This window comes from Protopterus annectens, chromosome 4.part0 (assembly GCF_019279795.1).
Source record: "Protopterus annectens isolate FY-2018-M chromosome 4.part0, PAN1.0, whole genome shotgun sequence".
In the NCBI taxonomy this organism is placed as follows: Eukaryota; Metazoa; Chordata; order Ceratodontiformes; family Protopteridae; genus Protopterus; species Protopterus annectens.
The window spans coordinates 775,723,174-775,750,696 of NC_056733.1; the positions used below are offsets into that span (position 1 = coordinate 775,723,174).

General features: G+C 40.1%; 1 protein-coding gene across 1 annotated transcript in view; it reads left to right on the forward strand.

The window, feature by feature from the left end:
• PI4KA (phosphatidylinositol 4-kinase alpha) overlaps positions 1-27,523 on the forward strand; it is a gene marked incomplete at its 5' end in the record, with an annotated part of 2,160,482 nt that overhangs the window by 228,993 nt on the left and 1,903,966 nt on the right. Inside the window, 1 exon segment of the mRNA XM_044068731.1 lies at positions 1,407-1,503. Within this exon segment, the coding sequence (XP_043924666.1) occupies positions 1,407-1,503 (97 nt within the window).

Consider the following 27,523-nt stretch of genomic DNA (forward strand, 5'->3'; position numbering starts at 1 on the left):
AGACTATTCATCTCCCCACCTTTTCCCCACTCCCCAGAACAATAGTGAGGATCCTACACACTCTTGATGCACACAAACAACTCAGGTTTTGCCTACACAAGACTAAACCCTTTAGAAAAATCATGCCAACAGTTTGTCATTCCACCTCAGGGCTCTGGGATTGCATGTGTCTAACAAGAACCATCTCCAATTGGATCTCCAAATCCATTGCCTTTTGCTACACCCATCATGGCAAAGCTCTTCCAGGCTCAAAGATCACTCTACAAGGTCAGTGACTTCCTTGAGGGCATTCCTCAAAGGGTTGGACACCAACTCTATCTTAGAAGCAGCTACTTGAACGTCTGTCCACACCTTCAAAAAACATTATAAACTGGATTCCTTCTACAGATCCAGGGCAGGGTTTGTCAAGGCTATTCTCCATGGCTTCCTGGAGAGTTCATTTGCCACTTCCTTTTCCCTTTCTGCATGAGCTTTTGTACTCTCTCTCACGTTAAAAGTACTGCAAAAGATGAATAGGACATAGCGATAAATGTCCTTCTCTTCTCTATTGCAGTATTCTGTCCCACCCTTCTCCTCCCACTTCTTGCCTTTTTGTTTACATTGTTCCTCATTCCGTTAGATGGTCTGTCTGCCTGGGGATTCAGTTCTGAGGATGGTGCATGCATTTATGTACATCTATTTTATGGCTGAAGTATGGTAGTGGCTTGCCTCAGACTTGCTGAGCATCCTAAGGCAGTAAAAGACTTGGATATACTGGCCGACGTCAGGTCTCCACCGTTACAGGCAACTCCTTTGTGTTAAGAATACTGCAACAGAGAAGAGGACATCTATCATTATGGTAAGATCTTACACATCCATTTTCTGTTTTTGTATTATCTTTTTTTAGTCTGTTCCCACATTTTCTTAACTGCCACACTTGAATAATTTTTAATCCCCAAGATAATCAGTCTTAGTATCATTTTTTAATTACAATTTGCACTTTTTACTACTGCCTGTTATTATTGTTTGACTCACTTGGGTAAGGATGACAGACCCAAAAAATGTCTGAATGCCATAAGGAGCTGTGGGTGCTGACTGGAAGAATGCAAAAAAAAGATGCTGTAGGCTTGAATGGGTTGGAGCTGTATGTCTTGTGCATATTTTATTAAAATTCTAATTTGATGAATTCTGATGGGGATTAGCTTCCAGAAAATGGTTTACCTTTCTGTAGTCTGTTATGTTCAGATTCTTTTTGTAGATGACTGGGCATTTGTAGCTGTAGAATAGTTGTGATTTTGGTTGAGGACTACTGATATAACATGCAGTGGACATGCTGACACAGTCAAGTTTACCCACTCCAGCTACTGCAATATTTTTCTTTTGTCTTTAAGACAAGTCTTACTTTTTACTTTTGATATCTTTCTTAGGTTAATCCAGTAGCAGAGCTTTACTACAAGACATTCAGTGAAGCTGTTCATGTCGCCATGTTTAAAATGCTGAGGGACACACTTTACTACATGAAAGGTATTGTCCAGTTTATTTTCTTTTGAAGGAGATGCAGTATTTTTATGAAGTTAATCCCCATAACTGTGATATAACACAGTCTATTCTTTTCAGCATTGGATCTGTTTCCTGTAATACAACACAGTTTGTCTAGTACTTCTGGCTTCCACAGTCAGCTTGTTAAATTAGAAATGCACTGGTTAGACAGGAGTAAAGAGCTGTTCAGATAAAATTTATGAGGCACTTTATCTGCCACTAGATTATAGTTTGTGTTATTTTTTTTTTAAGTGTTGAATGTAAACTTGATTTGTTGTCCCTTGATGTGCATGCTGAACTGTTCTGTAAAGCATTTTTTCAGCAGTACTGGGTCTGTTGTTATGCTTGGTTGCCATGGTTACAGCTGCAAGAAGGCAGCATGAGTATCACTTGGGCGGCTCATTTTGTATGATTAATCCTTCTCCTTTGGATGCATCATAATACCAATTGACACTGGCCTCTTATTCCGTTCAACAGCCGTAGCACATTGCAATGTTTTTGTTAGTGGTGGTCATGCTTCTTTGTGCTTTGTAGTACTCATTTATGGTCCTCTGGAGAGAAAATGAAGTACGGCCATGTTTTTGACGCAAGTGATAATGTGCTGCTCGAAGACCTGGTAAGGCTTCTCATGTGCTGTGGAGTCTAGCTACTACTTTCTGTGATACAGGTAGACCCCAGTGGGCTTCTTGTAAATATCAGGCAGATAAGATGTTAAACCAAGGTTGCATCTTGCCCAAGTTGGTGATAGTTGAGGTAAATGTTGATTGGAGGCCACTGATGTCACTGGTGAGATGGTGTCCCTCACCAGATCGACCATCAGCATCAAATGGAAACATTTAAGTCTAACAACAAAGCTGACTAGTTCTGTATTTCCAAGTTGTGTATTCTGCAGTTTGCATGACTCTTAATGTATGATTCATCCCATGTTACTCTTTATAAACTTTAACTTAGACATTCAGTCACTAATAGGTTGGAGATTTGGCAGGTGAAGTACAAGACCTCGTCATTTCAGTCTGATGCTGCCTTATATTTGCTTCTTTATTTTAATTTATTTTATGTCTGTAAGTCGTTGATCAGAACTGTTAAGGCCCTATTTTTATTTAGCCATGACTGCGACAATAAAACTTCATAAAACGTAAAAATAGTGTAAATAACTGTACTGGGTTATATTTCCAGTAGAGGAAAAAAGTAAACAGTAAGCATACACATTGACACCAAAAATCTTTTCCGATTGCAAGCCTATGAAGTTTGGCAGTGTATTAATTTGATTGTGACGTTATCAAAATATTCTCTGTCTGATGTTCTTCGTGTTTCACTGTTGCAGTCATTACATTTGGGTAATCTGCAGGCAGAGGTACCACGTCATTATATAATTTAATTTGAAATACAGAAGGGTTATATATTATTATGACAGCTACTAAGTAGGGCAGGACCAGCTCGAATGTCACACTGATGGGGGAAGGGATGTGAATGTAACATGTGTACCAATAACACTTTGTTTTGCAGCACAATAAACCACTCCCATGCCTGATAAAAAGTATATATATATTTAGAAAGCTTGTGAGGAAATTATTACTCTGTTTTTGTTTTACTTGGATCGCTTGTCTGTGTACTTAATAAAGGATTTTCAACTGGAAACAGACTGCCTGCCTTGCTTGGATTACTTTCGAATACTTAGTAATGCTGTGCAATTATATATTTTCTACTATTACTTTTTGTTTTGTTTTGACTTAAGACGAGTTTACGTTCGCTACTTTTACTACTATTGTCTGATCTGATTAATATATAGTGATTAACTAGAAATATATGGACTGAAAATCTTCCACACAGAGAAGTTTCTTACACTGTTTTGTGTGATATATATATATATATATATATATATATATATATATATATATATATATATATATATATATACACACACACACACATAAAGATACACTGAGATATACATACACATATATTTATTTTTTTTATGTATGTATGGTTATATATATATAGATATAGATGTATATGTGTACATACACACAGACACACACACATGGATATAGCTATAGATGTATCATTAAGCACATTTATCTTGACATTCTAATTGAATTTATTGTTTAACTTTTTGATGTAATTAAAACCGTGATGGACTTTTACTGGCTTGTCAGTATTGCTTTTTTCTTTTCCTTTTTTTGTCACAGTTTTATCTTATGTCTGCCATCTAGTGGTTTATTTTTATTTGGCTTTTTATGCTTTTGAAGGCTTCTGATGGTCTTGTCTGTTTTTAAAGGCAAGTCAAAGGTGGGGTGAGGAATGAGAAATGTTGGATTGCTAAATCAGTTCTGGTCAGTGATGGTGTGGGATGCAATTGTTTGTGAGCTACTGGGTTTATTATGTGTAATTATAATGTGATAGGACTTTTTATACCTCTCAAATGTTCCATGTTATGCAAAGCATTCTGACTTGGATCTTATGTGCAATGGCTTCTCCTGTGCTCTAATTTTTTAAACACCTTTATTAAAGTTTCACTTGGGACGTAGGCAACATATATTAACAGAAAACAAAAGAAACCGTGTTAACATTTTTTTCTTTATACGTACATCACTTACAAATATCAGGGCATTACATAATTTGCTTAATTTCTGCCTTCCCTTAAACATCATTCATCATCATCCTCCTCCTCCTCAAAATTATTCTGCATTTATTGTTCCCACAATTTTCCATTTATTTCTTTGTAATTTTCTAAAGATCTCTCTTCCAATTTTTTTCTTTTCTTGTATAATATTCAGCTTTTCAAATGCAGTTGATTTAGACTTTGATTTCCATTTTCTAGTATTTTTTTTTTTTGCAGCCAACAGATGTAAACTTAACAAGGACTTACTGTGTCTAGGCACTTCAGATTCCGTGACCCAGCTCAAAAGAATCATTTAGGTTCATAGGTGTTTACTATGCTAAGGACCTTTTTAATCCTAGCCATGCATCCCAAATATCTGACAAGTTCTGGTACCATTGATAAGTTTAAGAAGGGGCTTGGGAGGTGAAACACTTACAGGAAGGGGCCTGGGTGATGAACCATTTACAGTCTCCCTATGTCCATTAGAGACATGGGTCCAAACCAGGGATGAATTTCCTTATTGTTTCTCATCCAGTTGTCCAAGTTACACTTAAATTGGGTTAGGGATATCTCTGCTTCACATGGATGGGGAGCCTGTTCCAGAGACGGGGTGGTCACTGGAATACATACCTGTCTGTCCAGCAGGGATTTATATCATAGGCAAGATTTAAGTCTTTAGAACAGGTAATTTTGGTGCTGCTTGTTTTGCAGATATGCAGAAGCTCCATCGTAGGTCTGACAATAACTTGTATGCCAGGCATAGATCTCCCCATCAACAGCTTGTAGGAGACTGGATACAGGGATAGAGCCTTGACGCGGTCTGCATAAGACATGGTACTTACACCCTGTATTCTTTTAGTGAGGAACCTCTATGGATGTTCCTATTGTTGGATATTTCTGGTTAGTTGCATACCAAAGGGGGCATTGTATTCAATGATAGTTCTGATGAATGCCAAATACAGTGGAACAATGACTTCCTTGGACAAAGATGTCATACCTTTGTTTATAAGTTGCACAACATAGAATGATTTCCTCACTAGTGTAGAAACATGATGGTCAAAGGCTAGATTGCTATATGTGTGTGTCACTAAGTCTTTGACGACTAGGTCAGCTCTTAGGGGTGTGCTGAGTTACCAGGGGTGGATGACTTCCCGAAGGATACTATTAGTTTCTTAGCATTTAGTTTTAGTCCATGGCTCTGGCACAAGTTGTTTGTGTCACCTCTTCCTGGAGAACATTTGTGTCAATGGGCAATTTAGTGATGGCTTGTAATTTGCAATCATCCTCAAATGTAATCAGCCAGAGGCTATTGATATTAGCCTTGACTTCATAGCAGTAAATGCCAAAAAGGAGCAGTCCCAGAATCAACCCCTGAGGGACTTCACTTGAGACTAGTCTCTTTGTAGCGGTAGACTCCCCAAGTCTAACTTTCTGGGTCCTGACATTGAGTCAGCTGGCTTCCCACTGGGTTACATAAGGATTTGTATGTACCTAACCTCTTGTTTGTCAACAATGCCCAAGTGGGGAATTGTGTCAAATGTTCTTGCCAGGTCAAAGTAGCCAATATGAACCATTTTGCCCTCATCCATTGCTTTGGTGACCTTCGCAAAAAAGTACACCAGGTTGAGTAGGCATAAGCTGCCCTTGATTAAACCAAACTGGGTTGAATCCAGTGTCTGGAGGCTTCCTATGTTATTATTGATTATTTCCATGGCTTTGCATATGACATTAGTGAGACTTATGGGTCTGTAGTTTCTAGGGTCTGTAGATGACCCATCTTTGTGCAGAGAGATGACTGTTTCTGTTCTCCATTCATGAAGCATGTTTGGAGGCTCCAGTTAAGTAGCATTTCCAGAGTGCCTGATAGATCATTTCATACTATTTAGAAGGCATTCTGGAATATTGTTTGGGCCCAGTGATGCTGTATTCTTGGCCTTAGAGAGGTAATTAAGTACCTGTTCCCTAATGATAGCAGGGAGAGTTGTATTTGGTATTTTGTGAGGGAAAGATTATTGGAAGAGACTGGTAAAGTTAGAACTGAATTTGTTGGCCACTAGGTTTGCTATATCTTCTGGCTTCTCCCTTTTTATAATTTCTTAGTCTTTTGGGTTTCTAATACCATGACGGGAATGGATCCCATTCCGAAGTCAAAGTATGATTAAAGTTCATGAAGTTATAGTATTGTTTCAGTTTTTGATGTTAGCCAGAAGTGCTTTTTGCAGCACCTACAGTGTGTCCAGTAATGACCCCTTCTGCAATTCATATGGAGTTTGTGTATCGATAGCAAATTTATGTACCATTGTAAATTCTTTTTGATAAGACCTGTTGCTCCTACTACTATTGAAACTGTCTGGGTATCCTTTTTCAACATTGCCCTCATTTCTACCTGCAAATCCTGGTATTTTATGACTTTGTGTCTCTCTGTACATAAGATGCTGTAGTCGCTTGTTGTAGCAGTTTCCATGATCCATGCTACTTTTGTATTCTTTTCATGAACTACTATATCTGGTTTTCTCGCATTTATTTTTTGAATTGTTGGTAGTGGATGATCCTATGTGACATAAACTTCATCACTTTCTGTGATGCTTTGTGGCTCATGTCTCCATTGTTTTTCAGCTACTTCAGTATTACAATGTTTGCACAATCCCCAATGCAACATTCTTGCCACATTATTATGCTTTTCAGTATACACTCTTTCTGCCATTAGTATATCACAAAAAGCAACAAGATGCTTGACTGTTTCTAGTTCTGTTTTACAGAACCTACATTTGTCTGTTTCTCCCACATGTTCAATGAACTTTGTAAACCAACATGTACGTAGTCCACTATCTTGGACCGCCAATATTAACCTTTTGTGTTTTGGTTTAAATTCACCTCTCCTTAAGCAGAATTGTCAGAGTTTTTGTGGACTTGAAAGTTTGCCAGGTTATCAGTTAATAGTAGGAAGTTAGCCTTAGAATAGTCCCTGAATATTCCATAGTTAGCTGGGGTTCCAGGTTTTATTTTACTTCAAAGGAGAACATTTTGTGGTCTGACTTTACCAGAAAAGACACTACACTAGGGGGTGTACAGAACTCTCCCATATTAGGTAAGGCCAGATCCAGTATGGTTGCACCCTTTGTTGGTGTATTGACAATATGGTCCAGGGAGTTTGTGTTTACAAAATCCAAGAATCCCTGTGCATGAACGTTTGGTGTCCTATATGATTCCCAGTTAATAGTGGGATAATTAAAGTTGCCCATGAATATGGTATTGGGTTGGATGAGTGTTTCCAATAAGCTTAAACACATGGGTTTCCTGGGTTGTAGATGGGGACTATAGCTTACAAGGAAGTGGTATTGGATTTTTCCAATGGTGGTTTGAACGTGGAGAAGCTCAAGTGCATTGTCCTGTTTGACCAGTCTTAAGGTATATTTAGGGGGCAAAAAAAGGAATTTCCTTTCCCCCTTTTCCAAAACGGGGCCCCTTTTTAGGGAAGCCCTTTGGGAAACCCCAAGGGGGGTTTTTAGAGCCCTTTTGGAATTTTTTGGGTTTTTTTTAAAAATAAGGGGGAAAAAAATTGGGGTTAAAACTTTTTAACCCCACCCTTGTAAATTCTTTTTAAAGGGGAAAGGGAAACCTCTATGGATGTTCCTATTGTTGGATATTTCTGGTTAGTTACATACCAAAGGGGGCATTGTATTCAATGATAGTTCTGATGAATGCCAAATACAGTGGAACAATGACTTCCTTGGACAAAGATGTCATACCTTTGTTTATAAGTTGCACAACATAGAATGATTTCCTCACTAGTGTAGAAACATGATTGTCAAAGGCTAGATTGCTATATGTGTGTGTCCCTAAGTCTTTGACGACTAGGTCAGCTCTTAGGGGTGTGCTGAGTTACCAGGGGTGGATGACTTCCCGAAGGATACTATTCGTTTCTTAGCATTTAGTTTTAGTCCATGGCTCTGGCACAAGTTGTTTGTGTCACCTCTTCCTGGAGAACATTTGTGTCAATGGGCAATTTAGTGATGGCTTGTAATTTGCAATCATCCTCAAATGTAATCAGCCAGAGGCTATTGGTATTGGCCTTGACTTCATAGAAGTAAATGACAAAAAGGAGCAGTCCCAGAATCAACCCCGAGGGACTTCACTTGAGACTAGTCTCTTTGTAGCGGTAGACTCCCCAAGTGTAAATTTCTGGGTCCTGACATTGAGTCAGCTGGCTTCCCACTGGGTTACATAAGGATTTGTATGTACCTAACCTCTTGTTTGTCAACAATGCCCAAGTGGGGAATTGTGTCAAATGTTCTTGCCAGGTCAAAGTAGCCAATATGAACCATTTTGCCCTCATCCATTGCTTTGGTGACCTTCGCAAAAAAGTACACCAGGTTGAGTAGGCATAAGCTGCCCTTGATGAAACCAAACTAGGTTGAATCCAGTGTCTGGAGGCTTCCTATGTCATTATTGATTATTTCCATGGCTTTGCATATGACACTAGTGAGACTTATATGTCTGTAGTTTCTAGGGTCTGTAGATGACCCATCTTTGTGCAGAGATGACTGTTTCTGTTCTCCATTCATGAAGCATGTTTGGAGGCTCCAATTAAGTAGCATTTCCAGAGTGCCTGATAGATCATTTCATACTATTTAGAAGGCATTCTGGAATATTGTTTGAGCCCAGTGATGCTGTATTCTTGGCCTTAGAGAGGTAATTAAGGACCTGTTCCCTAATGATAGCAAGGAGAGTTATATTTGGTATTTTGTGAGGGAAAGATTATTGGAAGAGACTGGTAAAGTTAGAACTGAATTTGTTGGCCACTAGGTTTGCTATATCTTCTGGTTGCTCCCTTTTTATAATTTCTTAGTCTTTTGGGTTTCTGATACCATGACCTGAATGGATCCCATTCCTAAGTCAAAGTATGATTAAAGTTCATGAAGTTATAGTATTGTTTCAGAAGTGCTTTTTGCAGCACCTACAGTGTGTCCAGTAATGACCCCTTCTGCAATTCATATGGAGTTTGTGTATCGATAGCAAATTTATGTACCATTGTAAATTCTTTTTGAGAAGACCTGTTGCTCCTACTACTATTGAAACTGTCTGGGTATCCTTTCTCAACATTGCCCTCATTTCTACCTGCAAATCCTGGTATTTTATGACTTTGTGTCTCTCTGTACATAAGATGCTGTAGTCGCTTGTTGTAGCAGTTTCCATGATCCATGCTACTTTTGTATTCTTTTCATGAACTACTATATCCGGTTTTCTCACATTTATTTTTTGAATTGTTGGTAGTTGATGATCCTATGTGACATAAACTTCATCACTTTCTGTGATGCTTTGTGGCTCATGTCTCCATTGTTTTTCAGCTACTTCAGTATTACAATATTTGCACAATCCCCAATGCAACATTCTTGCCACATTATTATGCTTTTCAGTATACACTCTTTCTGCCATTAGTATATCACAAAAAGCAACAAGATGCTTGACTGTTTCTAGTTCTGTTTTACAGAACCTACATTTGTCTGTTTCTCCCACATGTTCAATGAACTTTGTAAACCAACATGTACGTAGTCCACTATCTTGGACCGCCAATATTAACCTTTTGTGTTTTGGTTTAAATTCACCTCTCCTTAAGCAGAATTGTCATTTTTGTGGACTTGAAAGTTTGCCAGGTTATCAGTTAATAGTAGGAAGTTAGCCTTAGAATAGTCCCTGAATATTCCATAGTTAGCTGGTGTTCCAGGTTTTATTTTACTTCAAAGGAGAACATTTTGTGGTCTGACTTTACCAGAAAAGACACTACATTAGGGGGTGTACAGAACTCTCCCATATTAGGTAAGGCCAGATCCAGTATGGTTGCACCCTTTGTTGGTGTATTGACAATATGGTCCAGGGAGTTTGTGTTTACAAAATCCAAGAATCCCTGTGCATGAACGTTTGGTGTCCTATATGATTCCCAGTTAATAGTGGGATAATTAAAGTTGCCCATGAATATGGTATTGGGTTGGATGAGTGTTTCCAATAAGCTTAAACACATGGGTTTCCTGGGTCGTAGATGGGGACTATAGCTTACAAGGAAGTGGTATTGGATTTTTCCAATGGTGGTTTGAACGTGGAGAAGCTCAAGTGCATTGTCCTGTTTGACCAGTCTTAAGGTATATTTATTTTTGATGCAAGTCAAGACATCTCCACCTTTAGTCCCTGTTTGGGTAGTATCTGATGTAAATGTGTAGAAGGCATTATAACCTTGCACTGTCGGTGTTCTCTCCTTGGCTTTAAACCATGTCTCAGTGACCACACTGACCTTAACCTTTTCTAAGGTGAAAAAGAGCTTCTAGGGAGTAGAGTTTTTTTGCTTAGACTCGTAGCATTGAGCTGTAACACCTGTAGATTTTCTTGGTTTTGATTTGCTATATCAGAAGTACTTTCAGTTTGGCATTGCCTAAAAGGCAGCATGGGAGAGAACAGTGTTTTAGCTAATATTCAAAAGCCTGGAGGGGAGAGGTGCAAACCATCCTTGGCAAAATGGCGTGTTCTGTTGACCATCTCCTTCCATGCTGATAAATATTGCACCCCTTTAGACTGACAGCCGAAACTAAGCCAGTTATTAAAGTCAGTCATAGAACATTTTGTGACATCATCCTTGGAGATGGTGAAATAATTGTTCTCAATGCTAACCTCATACCAGCCTGGGACACACATTCCAAGAACTCTGTGATGTCTCTCTTCATATAGTCTAGGTAAGTACGTCTCAGGTCATATACACCCACATGGACTATGACCGATTCATACTGCTACTTATGGTCCAGTGACCTGAGTGTGTGCATAATGTGGCAGATCCTGGCCCCTGATAAGGAAATGATCATGACTTTCTCCTTAGCCTGGTAAGAGGGACATCAGAGTGTCTCACAGTGGGGCTTGCAATGACTAGAATGTTGTTTTCTGTGGTGGCTTGCCTTATGGGCTTAGAACTAGAGGCTCCATGAGATGATGCTGCTTGTGTTGATGTGGGTGCTTTGAAAAAGTGCATTTGGGGGTGTTGAGGGCATTTGTTATGTGTACTTCATCTAGGAGGTCTTTGGGCTTTAGGAAGGTTACATTTAAGTGCCTCAGCATATGTGGGTCTATATGTCTGCTTTGAATTGTGTGTAATGGGTGCAGTGTGTGTACTACTGACAACCTTGTTGACATTAGGAGTGCTTTTATGAGAGAGCTTTGCCTCCAGTGACATTGTGTAAGTATCTCTCTCACATGCCATATCAGTTTGTTTGAGAACTAACTAGTCAGTAAACATGAGGAAATTTGTACATGATCTCAGGATGTCCATATCCATCAAGCGGTAACAGAGATGGTGTGAAAGTTCTTATTCATGAAAACAGACCCATTTTTATTGATTAGACAACTGGAGTGAAATATAAAGTAATGTCAGTACTGTCTGGTTTGAAACTCTGGGGCAGTGCTTGTCACTGCAAACTAGCTGTCCTGTGTGCAACTAGATATTGGTGAAATTTCAGTAGCGCTTTTATGGGAAAAATGTCATCTCAATGTCTGTGGCTATCCATGGCACTGTAAAACACCTTGAGGAGAAACCAATATGTAGAGCCTGTTGATTTATGGATAAGGTATTTAGGCATCTAACATTAAAAGCAAAACAAGCAGTACTTAATGAAAAGAAAAAATTGGCTTGTCAGGAATGATGGAAAGAGGGGAGTCGCGTGAATGGCTACTGTCTGACTACTACTAGTGCTGCTCTCACCACAGCTTCACTCTGCTGGGATACAATGATTCTTCTCTCACCAGAAGCAAAACAGTAACACCAGTCCCAAGATGAGAAGCAGGACACTTTTTGTTTGGTGATCCACAGTCTTGTCCTGGATAATGCAAGGGCCTATAGGCTTGTAGCCTTTTCCTGGTACATGCTTTGAAATAGTAACCAAATCAGTCAAGAAGGTCAAGCACAGACACTCACTTCCCAACCAGAAAGAGTCCGGAATCTCTGCACTCTGCTTCATCTCTCACCAGGAGCAAAATATAAGCACAAATTCCAAACTGGCACCTATGAAGCAGTTATTAGACTTTCTGGTTATCAACAGTCCCCAAGAAATTATGTTCCTTTGCTCCTTCTCTCACCAGGGGCAGAACAGAAACACTAATCCTAAGATGACTGCTGAGAGGCAGAATATGGGCTTGCCAGTATTTGGTGATCTTGGAGCAGATGTTGCAGATTTTAAAAGTATGATGGAAAATGGGTTAATACCCTAAGAGCCAGAATCTGCCACATAACACAAGCACTCAGGTCACTCCAGAACAAGTACAAATATGACTGTGTCATTATTCATGTTGGTGTGAATGACCTGAGACATACCTCTCTGGGCTACATGAAAAGAGACATGGAAAAGCTTTCTGATCATGTAGCCCAGGCTGGTATCACCCTGACCCTGAGAATGATACCTCAGTATAAAGAGAAAATGATAAATTTCAACAATTGGCTAAGCTTCTGGTGTCATTCAGAGGGGATCCAGTGTCTGTCAGCTTGGGATGACATGCTCGACAAGCCACGTTGCTTCGCAAGAGACAGCTTGCACCTTTCACCCTTGGCTTTCGAATACTGGCCAAGGCTTTTGCTGCCCCCATAGTGCCTTTTTAGGCAAGGCTCAAAATTCAAACCCACCTCTGTAAACAGCACAATTAACAAAAAACTGAGGGATATGCTACTCAACGCCAGGAGTTTAAATCCCAAAATGCATGTGTACGAAGCACTCCTCAGTGTGGAGAACGTCGACATCTGTGCAGTAACTGAAACCTGGTTCAAGGCTCCAGAGAGCACCCCAACACTACCAGGCTACAACTCGTACCACACGTTTCGGCCATAGAACACAGACCGAAACAGGGGGTATATCCATATTCATCAAGGGTACCTACACCTCCAGGTTAGTGGCGCAACATGATACCTCTGAGATCATCTATGTGCAACTAACATTGGGCAAATCTGCAATGCAAATTGTGGCCTGCTACAAATCACCCTACATGACCCAGGACCACCACTCCACCTTTCTGGAGACACTGGAAAACATGAAAGGTCCTACGAACACCCTGATATTGGGCAATTTCAATTACCCTACCATTAACTGGGAAAAATTATTTGAGTACAAACTCCCAGGCCCAGCGCTTCCTGGAATTCATCAACTCAAACGCCCTGGATCAGCTGGTAAACTCCCCTGCCAGAGGTGAAAACCTATTGGACCTGGTCATCACAAACATAGGTGACAGGTATTCTACACCAGAGGTCAACCCGTCACTGGTTAGATCAGACAATAAACTAATCACTCTGGATGTCCACACACCACCACCACCCCCAACTAAGGAAACCACAGTAAAAAACTTTTCTAAAGCAAACTTCACCTTACTTAAGATAGAGGTGGTAAGTTTCACAGCCCCCACGCTAAAGGATAACACTGCCCAAGATGTAGAAACCTTTACAAATGCACTCTGAGCACCTACAAGGATGCATGGATCATGCCATCCCTAGAAAAACCAAGACTCACTCCTCTAAGAGAAGGAAACTAGTCTGGTGGACCCCTGCCATAAACATGTTATACAGTAGAAGGAGGAAACTAGTTCAGAAAAAAGCAAATCCCAAGAAGGAAAGATGTCCCTGATCAGTATCAGTAAAAAACTAAAGTCCCTCATAAAATCATCCAAGGCTAATTTCCAAAGAAAAATAGCCAAGGATTCAAAAGATAACCACAAAGCCTTCTTTAGCTATGTTAAGAATCTAAGTGGCAACTCACAGATATGCACTGAACTAGTGCAAAATAGCACAAAATATACTGAACCTACTGATATTGCCAACATCCTGGCAGATAGATTCAGTGCAAACTTTACCCACCTCTCACTCCAAAAGGGCCCACAGCAGTACCGGAAAAGTGTAGTGTCCCGGAAATCACAGACGCACAGGTGAAAATAGCCCTTTCAAAAGCCAAAAGCACAACATCAATGGGGCATCTTGCACGAACTACAGAATGAACTAACCCCCCACCTAAACAAGCTGTTCAACCTCAGCTTCCCCACAGGCTTTGTGCCCATAGAATGGCGCACAGTAATGGTTATTCCACTCCACAAAGGAGGGGCCACAACTGACCCTGGTAACTATTGCCCCATAAGCCTGACTAGCCTGGTCTGCAAGGCTATGGAGCGCATCATCATGGAACCCATTAACAAAGACATTGGGAACCTCCAAACACTTGACCCGACCCAGTTCGGGTTTGTTAAGGGCAGATCATGCCTACTAAACCTGGCTGACTTCTTTGAGACAGTCACCAAGGCCATAGAAAGGTTATTCACACAGCCTACCTTGACCTCACCAAGGCTTTCAACACCATTCCCCACTCTGGTATTAAAAAAAACTCGCCAGCCTAAACATAAACCCCTATGTCACGAGATGGGTTGCCAACTGGCTTACAGACAGAACTCACACAGTAAGAATAGTCGACTCTAAGCCAGTCACAAGTGGTGTCCTGCAAGGCTCAGTCCTGAAACCCCTACTGTTCGGCATATATTTCTCAGAAATACAGGCAAACACAGGAGGACTATGGCTAACCAAGTTCGCCGATGACTGCAAACTGGGAGCCATAATTGATTCTCTGGCTGACACAGATATCCTCCAAAAGGGCCTTACTGAGAAGGACACCTGGTGTCAGTCATGGCCTCAAGCTAAATGCCAAAAAATGCATAGTCATCCCGTTTGGGGAAAAACAAAACGCCCACGAATTACCACATAGGTGGCAGCCCCCTTAATACAGAAGAGGTAATAAGAGATCTGGGGACCCAGGTAGATAGTAATCTCTCCTTTGACAATCATATTGCCAAGTAGTTAGGGAAACCTATGTGGCCCATCTAATTACTAAAGGGTTTGCATCTAGAAGTAGAGGTTAAAGTGCCCCTCTATTCGTCGCTCATCAGACCCATCATAGAGTACAATGCCTCATTTGGGATGTACCTCACAAGACACTTCCAACAGCTGGAGAGACCACAAAAGTACCTCACCAAGAGGATTACTGGCCTCAAACATATGTCCTATGCAGCCCGACTGAAAAAACTCCGGCTGGTATATCGCTTACTCAGAGGTGATCTCTGCCTGACTTACAAAGACATGTCCAACTCAAAATTGATGGACATGCTCCACCTAAAGAAATCCAAGTCACTGCGAGCCATGCCCTCTAGTGAGCTAAACCTCGCCACAACAATAAATAGAACATGCTTGAGGGATAGATTCCTGTCACAGAGACTCTCCATGCTTTGGAACAAAATTCCAAACTACATTTGGCAGAGGCCCTCACTAAGACTCTTCAAGAGAAACCTTGACGAGTGGATGGGTAACAGAAAATACACCCCTGGGATCACTTCATTGGCTCTTCTTGATAGAGGATCAGTCACTTAATCAATGGGGTGACGAAAGCCGACACACTCTGGCTAGGTTTATAAATGCCCTCGGGCAGATAGCCTAGTACCTATCTATAAACCTATGAACCTAAGTGCTGTAGTGTGCACTAAGCAGTTAGAAAGCTAAAGCTTAAGTTACTTGCTCTTTCATGTCTAAGTGGAGTGATGCTAATTTTAAAAGAGCAAGATACTGGTTCTATGGAATACAGTGGTATGGCAAATACATTTCAATAGATGAAGTGGAGTGATTTCACAAAATTATAGTTTTGTGCATACAATAGCCAGTGAAAGAGAAGAGGGAAAGTGATGTGTCAACTTAATATAAGGGACAAGTGACTAGAAAGACAGTTGAGTTTAAAAACACATCGGCACCAGGATAGGAGAATGGGGAACACTTCATTTCTGTGCAACTCACAAGAGACACCGCTATCGACTCTTTCCAAGTTTAAATATGCAATTAAAAGCAGAATACAAGTAAAACCCAGCGTAAAGAAAATGAATCACAATATACAAAATAGAAGAATGCAGTAAAGCAACACAAAATATAAGAAAGCAAAAGCAGATTAACCTTTCCCTCACAGCAAGTTGTAGTAGAGCCTGGGTGAGCTTTTCTACTAAAGCCATTTCCTTATTTACAGCCATTTGCTCACCAATATTTCTGCCAACTCATTTCACACAGTATTAGTAGCATAACCAGTAGCATACTTGCCTTTGGTGCAGAAGGCTGTGGTTTCTGCTCCCATAAACATGTCAATGGAGTATTGATATTGCAGTTTCCTTTAAGAGGCAATAGGGCTGCCCTCAGTTATGAGATGCCTAGTATCTATGAACCTCTTGCTGGTTTGACAGCCATAGATTTAGTTCCTCAGAGCTGCTCTTTGTTTGGCTATTTCACCTGAGAATTACAGAGTATCTGCTGTATCTATAGCCATCCACTGCTGAAAGAATGAAAATAAGTATCATTTTAGACTTCTGCTGATTATTTTTATTGTATTTTATATGAATCCTGTATTTGTTACATCTCTCACACTTTAGGAGCATTTCAAAGCTGAACGGTTTCCACTGCTGCTGTAGTACTTACATTTTGTTTGCTAGTTTTACAGGACAGTAGTGTCTAGATTGTGTGGTTTCCTGGCACGTGAGCTCTAAAAGCAGCATTTTTACATTGAGCATTGTCTGACTGCACTCTTGTAGCAGAAGTGTGCTGTAGCAAACCCATCTGAGTTGGGGGCTGCTAGCTGAAAGCTTATTGTGTTTTCCTGTTTGGTCTGTAGACCTTGCTGTTATAAAACTTGTTTTTTTGATTCTACATAAGCCCAGTGTTTGTGCTAAGCTGCTCTCTGTGCAGTGGAGGTTATCAGTGCCCTATGCAGACTCAACACTTTTAAGTTAAAAATTTCCTTGCAACCTTCAGCAGTCCCCCTGCTGCTCTAGGAGTATCTGAGTTTTGCACAGAGCAGTACTGCCTTGTTGGATAGCAGCAGTTCACAGTGAGTATAGCACCCATTCTTTGTCTGTGTGTTGTCATTCCAGTGCCATTTAATCTACCTTCTCTTCTCCGTGGTTAAACCCATAATAAATAACAAAAAAAAACCCTGAAAACCTGGGTAGGCTCTTTCCTGCTATTTCTTTGGTCAGCCTGGTGGACATGGACATCCTGAGGCAATGTAGCAATTGTCTCATTTCTACTAACAGCCACGTAATCCAGCAACAAACACAGTATGTGAGAGATGTAGTTACACAATGAAAACTAAAACCTGACTCTGACATACTGACAAATCAAATGACAAACAGGTTGTAAGTACACGCACGTTATTTCCCTCACTAAGTAAGGTCTTGACATACAAACCCCCCATGTGCAGAGGTACTCACAGTAACTTTCCAAAACCTCTGTGGCCTCCCATATGCTGCTGTCAGAAAACACATGCAAACAAAACCGAGTAATCACCAAACACTACACATAAGTGTTTTCACAAGCAAGCCCATAAGGTGAAACACCACACATTCAACCATCTCGGTCATAGCACAGTCCATTGTGAGGCGTACAGACACCCCCCCTCTCCAGGTTGGATAAAGAGGGGGTTACAGTCTGTTGCCTCTTGGGTCCAGGATTTGCTAGATCACACAGGCACTCAGGTCGCTCAGTAAGTACCAGTATGACTCTGTTATAGCCCATGTGGGTGTGAATGACCTAAGATGCATCTCCTTGGACTATATGAAGAGAAATATTATGGATCTCTCTGAGTACGTGTTTCAGGTGGACTTGAGCCTCACACTGAGCAGCATTCTAGCCTCATCAATAATGATACCACGGTACAAATAGAAAATGATTGACTTCAGTAATTGGCTTAACTGCTAGTGTCATTCCAAGGGGATCCAGTATTTGTCAGCCTAAGACAACATGTTCAAAAGCCAACTCTTCTTTGCCAGAGATAATCTGCCTCTTTTGCCGCTAGACTGTCGAATACTGGCCAAGACATTGGCCACTCCCATAATGCCTTTATAAGCAGTGCCAAACCAGCAGGCCTACCAACGTAACAAATTATTTTAATGCCAAGCTGAAGGTACTGATGCTCAATGTTTGGAGTCTTAACATGAAATTGCACTCCCTGGAAGCTCTCCTTTCCCTGGGTAATGCAGACATCTGTGCAGTTACAGAGGTGTGATTCAAGGCTACGGAATGCACCCTAGCAATGCAAGGCTACAACTCCTATCACATATTCCGACCACCCTCTGAAAAGGAAACAAAATGAAAGGTGGAGGTGTTTCCATTTGCATAAAAAACAATCATACCTCAAGATTGGTCATGCAGGATGACTTGCTTTAGCTATTCCATGTCCAGCTGACCATAGGCAAAATCCCCCACCATATTATTGCTAGCTATATGTCCCCAACCATGGACCATGAAAAGCACTCATGCCTGTAGTTATTAGAATCACTTACCATTCAGCTCAAATCCCAGATCATGGGCAGTTTTAACTACCCCTCTATAAACTGTGAAACGTACTTTACCACTAACATGCAGGCTCAGAGATTCCTTGACTTTGTCATTGCAAACACTGTGGAACAACTGGTTTGCACTACCACTTGTGGCTCTGATATGAGACCTAGTACTCACAGACATGGAGGAGCATTGCACCACCACAACATAATGTCCTCATTGGTAAGATTGGATTACAGATCAGTCTCCTTTGAAGTAAATGTAATAGTAGAACCCCCATCAAACCCTAAAACCTTAAAGAATTTTTCCAAGACAAATTACCGTCTAATAAGTGATAGCACAGGTAATTTTAAAGCTTGTAAACTGCAAAAACAGCACAGAAGAGGTCAAAACACAAAATGATATCACTCCAGCGTGGACCAGGCAGCAGTTTATTAACAGAATATGTTGTTAAACTGCTGCCTGGTCCACGCTGGAGTGATATTTGTGTCATTTTTGCTGTTTACAAGTTTTAGTTTGGGCACAGTTTTTGCCTCTTCATGTTTTAATTTTAAAGTTCCCCCAACCCCAAAAACACAGAAGCGAATGCAGAAATATGCATGAATGCCATGTACAGCCATTTAAATAACTTCTTAGAAACAGCAGTTTCTATGACTGAACTAAACCCAGGTCTAGCCAGAAAAACAAGTCAGCCTGGTGGACCCTCCTGGCATAAATAGATTATACAGCAGAAGGAAGAAATTCCTGTCTGTAAGTAAGTGGGAGGATGCACAGCAGGGAAAAAAATCCCTCAGTATCAACAGACAAATCCGGGAACTAATCAAGTCTTCCAAAGCTAAATACAAGACTAAAGTAGCCTCCAGGCAAAGGATAACAACAAAGCATTTTTTCAGTTATGTCCAAAATCTTAAGGGAAACACTCAGCAATGTGCTTGAGTTGGCTGTAGATGGCACTACCTGTACTCAGCCAGAAGAAATAGCAAACCTGCTGGCTGATAAATTCACCTCAGATTCACCCCCTCATCACCTCTGGTCACTCCCAGTGAAATGCCACCTACCATTCCTTTGACTGTTGTCACAAAAAACAGGTCATCACCATGCTGTCTAAAGCTAGAAACATGACATCAATGGGCCCTCACAGAATCCTAGGGTGTCTGTTAAAGAGCTTGAAACATGACCTAGCAGACCCATTTGAATCTGTTTAACCACAGTAAGAGCTTTGTCCCAACACAGTGGAGAACAGCAACAGTCATCTCTCTGCACAAGGGGGGACCATCAGTGGACTCAGGAAGCCGACTTGACTAACCTCATATGCAAAGATATGGAAAGGATAGCCATGGATTTGATTAACAATGGAATAGAAAATCACCAGATGCTGGACCCAACCCAGTTCTATTTCATCAAGGGCAGGTCCTGTCTGCTCAGTCTGATGGACTTCTTTAAGGTCACCAAGGTCATCATGGATGAGGATAAGAGAGTGCATACCACCTACCTTGACCTGGCGAAGGCATTTGACAGGATACCTCACTCTGGTAGTATATATAAACTCACAAAATTGGGCATAAGCCTCTACGTTGCCAGACAGATAGCCACATGGCTCACAGATAGACACATTATTAGAGTGGGAGAATCCACATCTAGCAAGAGACCAGTCAGCAGTGGAGTACTACAGGGCTCAGTGCTTGGCCCCCTTCTTTCTGGAATATACTTCCCAGATGTCAAGGCAAATGTAGATGGCCTGTGACTGATTTGTTTGCTGATGACTACAATTTGGGTAAAATCACTGACTCCCCAGACAATGTTGATATCCTACAGAAAGAACTGACCCAGACTAATGATTGGAGTCAGAGCCATGGCCTCAAACTACATGCAAAAAAGTGCATAATAATGCCCTTTGGGAAATCAAATACCTCTACAAATTACAGCATTGATAGCACCCCCTAAGAGTGGACCCAGTGATGAGAGATCTGAGTACAAGGATAGTAACTGAGGTTTAACCACCATGGTGGTGAGGAACTTCTATGTGGCTCAGCATGCAAGTAAGAGCATGGAATTTAGATCTAAGGATGTCATACTACTGCTGTACTCTGCCCTTGTCAAACCAATGATTGAGTATAATGAACCTTTTGGCATGCACCTCGCCAGGCATCTGCAGCAGTTGGCGTATCTTCAGAGGTTTCTCACCAGAAAAATACAGGCTGCAACCAACATGTCATGTGCAGACCTACTAAAAGCCCTATCATTGTATTTATTATCCTACTGATTACTGAGGGGTGATCTATGCCTGACCTACAAGGCAGTCTCAGACCCAGCCCTGATGAAAATGTTGCATTTTCGCAGAACTAATTGCACAAGGTTTATGTGCTCAAGGATCCAAACCTGATCTCTGACATGAAGAATATGTCATGCTGGAGAGACAGATGCATGTCCCAGAGATTGCCTCTCTTGTGGAATAGGCTTCCTATTCGCATGAAGCATAGCCCTTCCCTGACCATCTTCAAGGGCAGTCTGGACCAGTGGTTGGGACATCTCAGTCACTTCTAGGCTGGCACCCATGTCCCTTATGGACAAATTGCAGTCTGTAAAAATTGTCAAAACCCCTCTTGCTGACCCTTATCTTTCCCCTAGGGATAGAAAATTGGGCAGAATTTGGGTAAAACTATGTAGGTTTGTAAGGCTTTTGAGCTGTTAGCATAGTAATTGCTTATGAAATGCATGTTCTCAGTTATCTCTTTCTTCCCCATCACCTCCAACATTTGCTATCTACCTGATGAAAAATTCTTTGAAGTCTGTTTGGGGTGTAAAAATATCTATGCATACACTTCCAAGCAAAAATTCTAAACCTTCTAGACTTTTTTGCAAAGGGGGGTGCCATACACGTCATCCAATTGTTTCCTTGTGAATTGCTTTTCCAGTTTCTCTTACCGATCTTCCAACATCCTCCGATTCTTATAGTTAACTTGCAATGTTTTATATGATGTACTATCCCTTTTTAACAATTGCTTCTGTTCTAAATTTAACTAAAAACTCTACCAGACAATTCCCATATCCCCTTCTCTTTACCTGTACTCTTATATCAATCCCTGGTAGAGAAGGTGGTCTGTAACCTGAATTCCAAACTTCTTGTCATTATCCCGCTCTGTTACCTTTCCCTCTGCAGTTATTCATTCCCAATACCTCCGTTCCTTTGCCAGTTTTCTCCAGTACATTTCAGCCCCCTCTTTCTTATTGTTTTGTACTTCTACTTGCAGTCATCCATAACAGCAAAATCTCCTTTCTCCATTCTTGTGTTAGCTCAGTTATTAGAATACTTTCTGCTATTGTATAAATATAATGTATAATATTCTGTATGGTTGTAATTCTCCTTAAAGATCTATATCCAAAAATCACACTTTTTTTCTTGAGCTTCCTTCCCGCTACTTCATCATCATCATCACTTCACTTTGAATTATACTACTACCTGTGCTGTGTATAGGAGTCTTAACTGAATATCTAAAACATCCTTTCAAATCAGGTAATCCTAAACCACCTACTTCTTTTGGAAGGACCAACATATCCCATTGAACCTTTGCCCCTTCTCCTCCCAAATAAATTCCTTCAGTTTATTAATTATTGTCTATAACTTCTTTTCTTGTTGATAAAGTATGCCTGACCTATATAAAAACTAAAGGGACTAAATACAGTTTCACAGCTTGCATCTTGGTGTTCATATACACAGATAAGAGCTTCCAGTTTCTTAGTTTTTGTTTTATCTTTTGTTTTGTCTCTTATGATGCATTTTATGCCATATAACAAGCCTTTTTAATCCATACTCCTAAATACTTCATCTTCTGTAAATATGAGTATTGCTGAACCGGTTTGTGTGTGTGGGTAGATAATTTACATGTATAGTCATTGTTTTATGGTCATTAATTTTATATCCTGGAAAGACTGAATTCTCTCTAAATGTTCACATTAATAAGATATCCTTTTCTAGATTTATAAGGTGCAAAATAATATAATTTTCAAATAAAGCTAACTTTTCTTGATTACCTTACCAATTATATCCTTGAATTTTTGAGTCCCTTATTTTCTTTGCCAGTAGCTTTAAATATAAAGCAAATAACAAAGGGGGAGATGACACCTCTGCCTGGTTCCTCTGTTCAGACACCACTTAACAGAGAGAACTCTCCCACTTTAATGTTTGCCTGCAGTCCTTCATGTATCCTCCTAATTGACTGTATTGTATCAGGGAATACAAATGCTTCCATTTTCCTACTCATAAAATCTCAGATTACTGTGTTAAATGGTTTCTCTCTAACAAGACTTAACACAACAGTGGTATTTTCTTGCATTCTGCTTCCCTCTGGATCATCATTGCTCTGTTAATGTTATCAGGTGTTTGCCTCCTGTCCACAAAGTCACACTGATTATTAACTATCAAGTTTGGCAAAACCTTTGCCATTCTTTTAGCTAGAATAGACACAAACACTTTATAAGCATGGTTTAAAATTGAAATGGGTCTATGTGAAACTGGGTCTGACTGGTCTTTACCGTGTTTGAGTAATACAGCCCCCACTTCTTTTTTTCAAGATGGTATTGTTTCTCCTTTTAAAATACTATTAAACAAAATTTCCAGGCCTTTATTGCTTTCTTCCTTCCCAACTCCCAAACATCCCCAGGAATACCATCTGTTTATGGAGATTTTCCTGCAGATTGCTTACATGTCACCATTCTTATCTTCTAATTTAGGTATTAGTTTTGAGCCTCCTTTACTTCTACCTTTGGCATAATTAGGCCTTCCATAAATATTTCCATTTGTGCTCTTGCTTGATTCCACATTTCCCTGCTTTATACATAGTTTCCTAAAGTTTCCAAAATCTCTCTTAATACCTCTATAGGATCCCTGGTTATTTTTTTGTTAGAGGCTGCCTACGTTTGGCAGTGACCCTTTCTACTTTCCGTTGCCTAACTCAATGTGCTAAATGTTTTTGTGGTCTAGAGTTAGCAAAAAAAATAGTTGCTTAACAGAAATCTTTTTAAACACATGCATATTATCCAAATCCTCTTGTATTTTCTGTTTAGCACTTTGCAGTTGCACCTCTTCTTGTTCTGAGAATCCCCTTTTTCTGCAATATGTTAACCTTTGTCAGCCCCTCTAAATATGTTCCTCTCATTAGCTACCCCTTCTGAAGAAGTTTCTGTCTTCTGTAATAATTCATGAATAATTTCCACTACCCGTTGCTAAATTCCCATTTTTAAACAGTAGCTTAGAAAGTGCCACTATCTCATTTTTCACTTAATTACCCTATATTTCTATTGGTGCATGTTAAAAAAATTATATTGATTGGGTGTCTAAGCTTTCAATCAAATGCACATGTTCATGTGAAATATTTTTCTGTCCAGTCTAGCCAGTTATTGTATATTGGGGAATAATATGTAAATTCTGTTTGAATTCACACTACTGAATTTACATATTCTGTATGAAGTATTTTCATAAATTTCTTCGATAATCTACCCTAGTTTGTTATACTTTTTATACAGATCCTCTAATACATCTTTATGTTTGCATATCAAGTTCCACTCTCCCTATAAGTTATATACCCTGCTGAAAATTGATTTTGTCCCAAAAATTAATTAAGCTCCATAGTAGCAGTTTTTGATGGGATTTAAATAAATGCCAGCATAATCCTCCTTCCTTGCTGCTAGCCCCATAGTACAACATATCTACCATTATTGTCTTTTTACTTCTTCTTTCACTCTTAGAGCCCCTCCAGCAAGCAGTATTACTACTCATTTTTTTTTCCTTTTTACCTGATATCCTGCAGAATAACCATCCTGAATTCAATTTGTTTGTTAAGTTTGCGTGCTCATTCTTTCCAAATTCATTTCCTACAACATTGCTGTTTGCACTCTGCATTTCTTAATATAAATCAATACTCTTTCTTTTCTGTCTATATCTGTAAAACTATTTATGTTCCACAATAATATGGGTAATGTAGCCATTATGATAAAAAGCTTGTGTTCCCACATAGTATACATGTGTATTTCCAGCTTTTGTCATACATGCACGCACTGTTTGGCAGCTGCTCTTTTATGTAGCTGTTACTTATTTTCATTTGAATCTGTGTCTTATTTCTCAAGACTTTTTATTTTAATGACAACTTTCAAACAAAAAACTAAGTACTTTTTCGGAATACCCCTACCCCCCGTTAACTTAAAACAAAAGCACATACATCTTCAGAAGTGAAGTTTAACCCTCTAGATAGGACCAGTTACCCCAAATTGATAGTTGCACCCACATTTATTATCTAACCTAAATTTAAGGTTATCCATGCTAAAGGGTATGTTACAGCTTGTATTCCCATTTAAACTGATTGGTGCCTGTTTTTTTTTTCCTTTTCTCTGTTCCCCTCCCAGATGTGAAAACCCAGTTTATATGCTTTCAGAAAACATTACGTTTTAGCCCTAAGAAAAAACACCATCGGTCTTTAAATAAAACTAAACTGTACGCCATTCATTCAAATGCATTAAAGTATTCAGGCTGCTAGGGAGGCTGCTATCTCTTATTTACTTTCTGTAACTCCATCCTTATTTTTCATTTTTCTACTTGCTATTTTGTCTTTAAATAATGCATTTTCTTTAACATAGAATGCTGAGAACTCTGAAGATTAATTCATTGCACCTGCAGACAGCTCATCTTTATGTACAAGTAGTCAGCAATGAGAAAAAAACATCTCTGCAGATGCATGAGGGAATATTTGTAAATTTCTCTCTGAACAGAATGCACCACTGCCTTCAGCTGCAGACTTGTGGACTTCCACAAGAGCATTTGCTAATGGCAGAAACAAGGTAATATTTTTGCAGATGCAAGGAACTAACATTTTTTATGGCTTTCATAATTTTGTCTTATTTGTAAGCCTTTTTAGTTTGAGAAAAGCACTGTTTATAGCTTAAGCCAAGGGCATTAATCTAGACATCTGCCCTTGTAAAAATAAGAAATTATCTTAATTCTACATATAGCATAATTAGTGCACATTTACACCCCACCCTAGTGGTCCATGATTACAGCATGTAAACTTAATCTTGCTTCTGTCCAGCCTTTCATCTGTTATACTGTAGGCTGACATTTCTTACAACAAGATACTACACATTTACTTTATATCTAACACATACAGCACTGAAATGACCCCCCCCCCCACACACACACATTTAAATGACCCCTGATGTGCACTGTAGAAAACTGCTTTACTATGTAGCTTGCAGTTTGTCATGAAATGCTTTATACAGATCCTAATAACTGTAAAAAACTTTTATTCACAGTTACTTTTTCCTTTTAGTGTCCTTCTAAACATTAATGACATGAAGTGGGATATATGCTTTACAGTCCACCCACAAGTTTAACAAAGCTAGTAAAACTACAGTCTTTCTCAGCCACATTTTTCTTGCAAAGCCATATTTCACAAATGTGACCAATACGTTATATCCTTCCATTTGTTCACTAATTTCAGTGTTGGCATTTCATTCTATTCATCTCCATCTCACAACACTAGATTCTACTTAAAGTACAAGGTATTCCTGATCCTTCTGGTCAACATCTGTGCTTCTCTCTCACTCTCTCTCTCTGTCTTTGTCAGTCATTTTCCTATGGACCATTGGAAAAGGATTCACTGCCAAAGTCTGTCTCTGAGCTTTATTGTTAGAAGAATGAGAAGCAGAATACCCTTCTATTTGCTGGCTCACTTTTTGTTGGATAAACTTTATTTCCTCTTTAGCGTGTTCTACAGCAGAAATGTATTTGTTCCTACTGGGAGATATACTCTGAAGACCACTAGATACAGCAGGTTGAATCTCACACCTGCTTCTTGACCTTTCTCTTACTGCTGTGATAAATGCACTTCTGTTCTGCCTGGTGTACAGTGAATAATCATTTTCCACCAACACTCTGCTGTCTCCAGTTTTTTAATATTTTCCCTTCTGCCACAGTTTTGTCAGGATCAACTCCTTCTGCTGATATGATTGTATCTTTACTAATGTAGGTCTTGCTGCTTTCTCATGGCAGGTTTGGAGTATACACTCTGTGTGCTCTTTAATTTAACAGACCCTGCTGTGGAACACCCATCTAGTTGCTTATTTTTGCTTTCATAAAATTAATACAGTGTGTTCCTTCTGTTTTCTTGGATACAGTATAAAATCTAGTGATGTTCTTCGTGTTTCACTGTTGCAGTCATAACTGTAGGGTGTTCCTGCCGGCAGGCAGCCCGAGGTCGGCCAGAATTCCAAAGTCTGGGTCCGGCGTCGGCTGTACCAGCAAGTACCCTGATGTCAGAACGCAGAGGTATAAAGCAGTCAGCCGACGCCATCTTCTCCAGTCTTTCTTGCCATGCGGTGGAAAGCAGCTCGCAATTCGTTGGTTGGTGCATTCAGGACAACGTGCTTTGATTGTTGTCGGTCCGAAGTTTTTACTTCTCTTCTCAAGCTAAGCCCAGGGGATTTTTCTTGTTCCTCCGATGGAAAAAGTCAATACTTCATTGTATATCTTGGAAAACAAAGACCTCATAAAGATTTCCACTCTTACTGTCACCACTTACTTAGGCCCCTGACCACAGCGTTTCTTGCACAGCCGGTTATGTGCCAGGTTTAATTCCCGCGCTATCAAAGCGTATAGAGTGCGATTAGACCTTGAATTATTTCCCGGTGGCTGATTCAATTACAGGATGTGGTTGGATACCTTACCGACAACCGAATTCAAAGCAGCAAGGACAAGGGATCACCTCCGAGGGGCCAAACAGGATACGTTGCAGCGAGGCCAGCCGGGTTGTGGTCATCAGTGGTAACTTTTGCAGCCTATGGAGTCCACCACTTTGGAACCGATGGCGACCGCAGTTCCCATGGGGAGCCATCTAGCAGGACCTACGGGGCTGCTGGCTCCGCTACGGGGCGGTCGGAACTGGATGGGTCGGAACGCTGTGCAGGTACCGGCTACAGGGGTTTTCAGACTACTCGCATCACTATTTCTACAAGGCAAAGGCAAAGTCAAGACTCCTGTGAAGCCAGGG